Here is a 6,000-nt window from a genome sequence, read left to right on the forward strand (position 1 = left end):
CATGAAGTGGTACAAAGTACAAAAGAACAGGAGTGCAGGGAGGAGGGAGGGCTGGGGTGAAATGAGGTGGCAGCAGAAGCCTTCTGGAGGAATAGCTGGGGGAGAGGAAGACCCTGACACAGGCACTCAGTTGACTGTGGCTCTACTGTCCCTGGTGTCATTTCCTAGCCTACTTCCCTATTTGTAACATATTCTCACTTATGTGCTAACATAAGGATTCAATATTTTGTGTGTCTGCCAAGCACAGGAAAATGAAAAGTAGGCAGGAAGGCAAGTGAAGGGGATGGGCAAGTGCTCTCAATGTAGTTGCCAAGCGTCCTCAGTTGTTCCCTGCAGCCTGAGTCTCCTTAGGAAGAAGAGGCATCATTTCAAGATGTCAGAACTTGAGAAATCAGGCTGTTTCTGCAACAGAAGTTGAGAACCTTCTGTTCAAGTAGCGACCCGGGGGTTATGGATGTGCCCCTGCCAGAGCACCAGTAAAGATAGTTCAGGAAAGGGAGGCCATTTATTTGGTCATAGGGAGATCACAACACATTTGTAAATATAGACCATCCAGACATGTTTTTGCCTGGCATGTTTAACAAACAGATAAGAACTGTGGGGCTAGTCAGAAATTACTTTTGTGGAAAATTTGAAAGCAATAAAGTAAGAAGGAAAGTTGGACAGTGGCACCGGCCTATTGTCCCAGCCATTTGGAGGCTGAGACAGGAGAATTATTTGAGCCTAGGAGTTTGAGACCATTCTCAGCAACATAACAAGACCCTGTCTAAAAACAAAAAAATACGAAAAGTAAAAAATGAGTATATGTGGACATAGTGACAGAAATCCATCAGGAAACTGTGAGAGGGTAGAGTACTTGCCTAACATGCGCAGGCACTGGGTTCATCTCTGGCACCCACCACAGAGAAAGGAAAAGAAATTGGTTATGTGTGTTCAGGGGTAAAATTTGAAAGGAAATTTGAAGGCACAAGTAGTACGTCCCTGCATCGGTTGGTAGGATTACAGATCAAGCATAATGGTTTCCCAACAGCTTTGCTGGTGTTCCCAAATGCCTCAGGTTTCTGGGCTGTGGTTTGAGGGAAGCTCTTAGCAGGACCCAGGTGCCAGGTTTCTGGAATGCAGGCCTTAACTCTGCATGCGGTGTGAGGGGGGGGGGGTGTCCTTTGCCCTTGTTCCATAAAATGTATTAGCCTCCACTAAAAATATTCTAAGGATAGGTAGCAGAGTGTTGCTCAGAGTTCTGGTGAGTCCAGAAAATGGCATGTGCTGGATGGGAATCATTAGTTTATTTTCCAGTTATAAGAGTGTTATTTGTAGAAATAGGAAAATATAGTAAGACAAGGCCATGGCAGTGGCAATAATTTCTACACCAGGAGAATAAATACCACAGGGGATTTTCCATCTCTCTTCTGCCCTCTTCCGTCACGTGCGTAGCGTTCTCTTGTGTTTGCCAGCCAGAACCCCTCTAATGTGTAAATGAGTTTACTGTCTCATTAGAAATTTGTGTAGTGGCACACACCTGTAATTCCAATGACTCGGGAGGCTGAGGCAAGAGAATCAAATTCAAAGCCAGACTCAGCAATGTACTGAGACCTTTCTCAAAATCAAAAGGGCTGGGGTGTGTCTCAGTGGTTAAGCACCCATGGGTTCAATCCTTGGTACCAAAAAACAAATCTTAGCTGAAGCCATGTCAGTTATGCATGTCTATAATCTCAGTTATTTAGGAGGCCGAGGCAGGAGGATGGCAAGTTCCAGGACAGTCTGAGCAACTTAGTAAGACCCTTTCTCAAAAAGGGATAGAGGTGTGGTTCAATGGTAGAGTGCCCCTGGGTTCATTTCCCAAAACTGGGGAGAAGAAGATTCTTAACCCAGCAGTGGAGCATGCAGTAATTCCAGTTCTTGGGGGCTAAGGTGGGATAATCACTTGAGCCCAGGGAGTTTGAGGCCAGCCTAGGTAAACATACTAACACCTTATCCCCAAAACAGTTGAGGGTCAGGTTGTTTTTAATGGCCAAATAGTATTTCATCAGACTTCATGCATTGCATTGGAGGTCGAGTCCCTTGATGGCAAGTTTCACTGTTCTACCCAGCACTATGGTAAGCACCTTGGTCCACGTAGCACCTGATAACTGACTAATCATCATCTAACTCTGCAGAGCCAGGGAATATTTTCAGGGTGATCTAAATGTTTTCTTGCATTCTCTTTAGCGCAAGGCCTGGGATTTGGGATGATGACAGTGCTGTAGGGCTGGTAGGTTTGTGATCTTGTTTGTGTGATGGGCAAGGTCTAGGCTACAGCATGTGCTCTCCTCCACTGTGGGTAGGATTCTCCCAGGAGCCTCTGCTGACTGGGGGCCATCTCGACCTGTCACTGTGTTCTGTTGCAGGCGGGACCCTGACATTTGTCAGTCCAAGCTTGGCAGTTCATAAGACATCCTCTGCTGTGGACCGCCAGCGAGAATACCTCCTCGACATGATCCCACCACGCTCCATCCCCCAGTCGGCCACGTGGAAATAGTGTGAGCCAGGCCCAGTGGAGGACAGGCTCCCTCCTCCCTCCCACCTGGCCCTTGGTCTAAAAGGACACACCACACTGCCCTCTGCGAGCGAGTGATGGCCATGCTGCTACTGAAGCAAGACCTCAGTCCTTGGTTGCAGAGCCTCATCGCAGCTGGGGAGAGGGGTGCTGCTTCATGGTGGGCAAGGATCATAACTGAGGGACCTTTCCGTGGGCTTTCTTCCTTTCTCTCTTTGCCTTTAGTTTGCCCGACACCAGCAGAAAAGTGGACCTCGGGGGGCTGGCTGTGCTCCTGGCCCCCTCCCTCCGCCCCTGGCAGGCACACACAGGCGGTTCATCTTGGACACTGTGACACACTCAGGCGAGGCTGGCACCCAGGGCTTCTGAAGTCGAGCGAGGCATTTCATTTTCTTTTTTGCTTTTCCCCATCTTAGACTCCCAGTCTTCAACTGCCTCCCCCCATGGCAACCTATAGGTTGAAGTTGTTTTTTTTTTGTTTTTTTTTTTTTTTCCCCCTAATCACCTCATGATGATGGAGTTTAAAGTAAACCGTGCAGGTCCAGGGGTCTCTGTCGTGCACAGTGTAGTCCCACCAGGCCCATATGCTGGAAGGTGGTTCACTGATGGTGCCGCAGCCCCCAGCAGAGATGGCTGGCCCAACCCAGATGACTGATGGACACAGGGACAGCCAACATGGCTCTTGCTTCAGCTGAAAGCCTCCATTGCTGCTCGTTCGGAGACCCCCAGACTTCCCACACGTAGCAGAACAACAAACTGCAGCCAGACCCAGCCAGAGACCCAGGGATTCCCGAAGCCGTGTGCTGCCCTCAAATCAGGGAGGAGAGAATCAACTGGCAGCCACACCCAGGAGCCTGAGCAGGAAGTTGCGGGGGAGGGCTGCTGTGGGGGTTTTTTGTTGTTGTTGTTATTGTTGTGGTTTATTTTATTAAATTTTTTCCTTTTCTTTTCCTATCTTTTTGATGGACACAATCTCAAGCCACCCTGGCATGTGCACCTGTCAGTGAGCACGCACAGGTGTGTCCAGGCTAGGAGGCGCCGTCCAGGTGTGTGGCAAGCTGCTTTCCCCCAGACTTAAGGATTTCCACTTGGGTTTAGTTAGAGCCTTTCCTTCAAGCTGGGGGTTGCTGTCAGGGTCTGCTTTCAGACTTCTTTTCTCTATTCCCCTTTAGAATCTACAGAAATTTTTTTTTTTAAAGGATCAGGTCTGCTTATAGTTTTATTTTCTTTTTATTTCTTGCCCTTCTCACTCCTTAAAAATTGGTTCTGTGAGGAAAGGTGGAAGCCGTTCTGCGTCTACCACACACTGGGCCAACCCTGGGCCCATGTGAGGGTATCCCCTGTACATGCACATCTGTGTGCCTACAAGAAGACTGGGCACCGCCATTCCCCAGTTCCTCTCCAGCCCATTTTCCTACTGATGCATTTAGGGACTTTAATTTAAAATCCTTATCTGTAGGACCGTCTTCTCCAAACACAACTGCTACAACATTCTAATAAAGGCTCATTTAACCCCCATGCTCACGTGTGAATATCATCAGTCTTTAGAAAACATTTTTTGACAGATAGTAGAGGAACTTAGTTTTTGGAAATTGTTCCAATTTTTTGTGCTAAACTCTGAATTTCTCACCAACTTTTTTGTTTGTTCTGAGTGCATAACTTCGCTGGGCTACAGTAGGAGAAGGGGGAGGGAAGGGTGGCTTTCATTCCAGTATCCAGGAATTCAGGGGAGAGGAGGGAAATTGACTTTTTTTTTTTTTTTTGGAGGGGGGGAGGGTGTGTTTTTACACCAAAAAAAAAAAAAGTATGCAAGCATTTCTATTCCTCGCATTTTTCTGTGTGCCTGGCAAATAAATACCTGTCTTATACTACCCTGAGCTGTTAGCCCTCTCTGTTCAGTGACATGGGCCAAATCTTCCAACTCCCCAAGTAGGAGCGCCTGGGAGGCCTCTTCCTGTTGAACAAACCTCGGTTCTATGCAGTAAACTCAGGATCAAGCAACCAAGCCGAGTCCTCCCTGTGCTGGGTTTAAGCACCCAGCTTGGGTTGACCAGGTCTGAAGAGAGGGCCCAGTCCCACCCACCCATACCACATCCTGAGCTATCCAAGCCTTGTTGGACTTTTCCTCTGGGACTTAGGGCTATTAACTAGGACAGTCTGTAGTTCAGACCATGACTCCAGGGTGCCATAGGCAGAGGACAGGGTGGTAGGGACCCTGGCTCCTCCAGCACCCTTCCCTCCATCCCGTGACCCAGGAGCATTCCCAGGGATGACATACTGTGACATGAACATAGCTTTTTTTTTTTTAAAGGGGACAGCGTGAGATGCCTTAATCTTTCATTTTGACTGTCTTGAAAGTTCACTTTTTTTTTTCTTGAGTTCCCTCTTTGTGATATAACTTGTGTGATAAAGCCCCAAGTGGGTGATTCTGTGCTGAAATTTGTTAACACCTAAAGGCATGACTGAATACCTCTCTGGGTGTGGGTTGAGCCATACCAGGAAAGGATATTTATTAGCATTAAGGGTATTTACAAAGTGCACCTCAAAACCAGCCACCATTCCCTGAAGTGCTGGCAAGTCCTGGTCTTCCCTGAGTGCCCTTGCAGGGATCTAGCTCTTGAGAGCCATGAGCCTATGGGAACCCACAGGCCCAAAGATTGATTATAACAATCTCCAGTTACCTCTAATACAAACCTCCAAGGCAACTGGAAACCTGTGGTCAACGAGGGTGGGGACATCACGTGTTTTGAAGTTGGGGCAAGTTTGAAATGACAGTTTATGTTCACACATTCCCATCTGGAGCCACCCACGGCTCTAGCCATCTTGACTGTATCATAGGGACTCCAGTCCAAGAAGAACTACACCTCTGAGCATGGGTGTCCCCTGAGGGTGGGACAGTAGCACTGAGCAGCTTTGGTTCCTAACTACCTCTCCAGGACCTCTGTGAAGCTCACCCTAGGCAGAGGGAATGAGGTAATCAGCTGCTTCTTTGTGTCTTGTTTCCATATGCACTCTCCTATTGGCTGGAGAAACACAAATTTTTCTATATAAATATTCTTATAACAGGGATATCGGAAATAAAGGATGGTCCATGCCACTCTGCCGTAGGGTTTTGTTTTTTTTTTTTTGTTTTTGATGCTGAGTTATATGCTGCACATGACGTTAGCCTAAAGAATTTCAACAGCTTTTATCAAAAGGACAGCAAACATTTTTATAATCCTTAACAAAGAAAGTGTAATAGATGGTTACACTAGTGCAGGGTATGAGGGAATCTTGGGGCGGTGGGGAGGTTGTCACTTGTATTTATTGTGACTATAAATCTTTGATAATAAAACATGTAAAAAAAAAATGTTTGCCACCAAACCAATAGAAGTTCCAAAACAAAGAGACTGGAATTGGTGGTCATACTTTGTATCATGAGGAACTTTTAGACTCTGAAGGACAATAAAGAAATGGATAATGTG

At 46.9% G+C, this 6,000-nt stretch overlaps 1 protein-coding gene across 11 annotated transcripts in view; it reads left to right on the forward strand.

Moving 5' to 3' along the window:
* Positions 1 to 6,000, forward strand: part of GATAD2A (GATA zinc finger domain containing 2A) — a 113,675-nt gene extending 107,675 nt beyond the window's left edge. For all 11 annotated transcript variants that reach the window (XM_081285311.1, XM_081285312.1, XM_081285315.1 and 8 more), the window contains one exon: positions 2,388 to 6,000. In XM_081285311.1, the coding sequence (XP_081141437.1) occupies positions 2,388 to 2,518 (131 nt within the window). In that variant the 3' untranslated portion in view covers positions 2,519 to 6,000. The remainder of the gene's footprint in view (positions 1 to 2,387) is intronic.

The sequence above is a fragment of the Spermophilus citellus genome, assembly GCF_964194105.1.
Source record: "Spermophilus citellus genome assembly, chromosome: 3".
Lineage (NCBI taxonomy): Eukaryota > Metazoa > Chordata > Mammalia > Rodentia > Sciuridae > Spermophilus > Spermophilus citellus.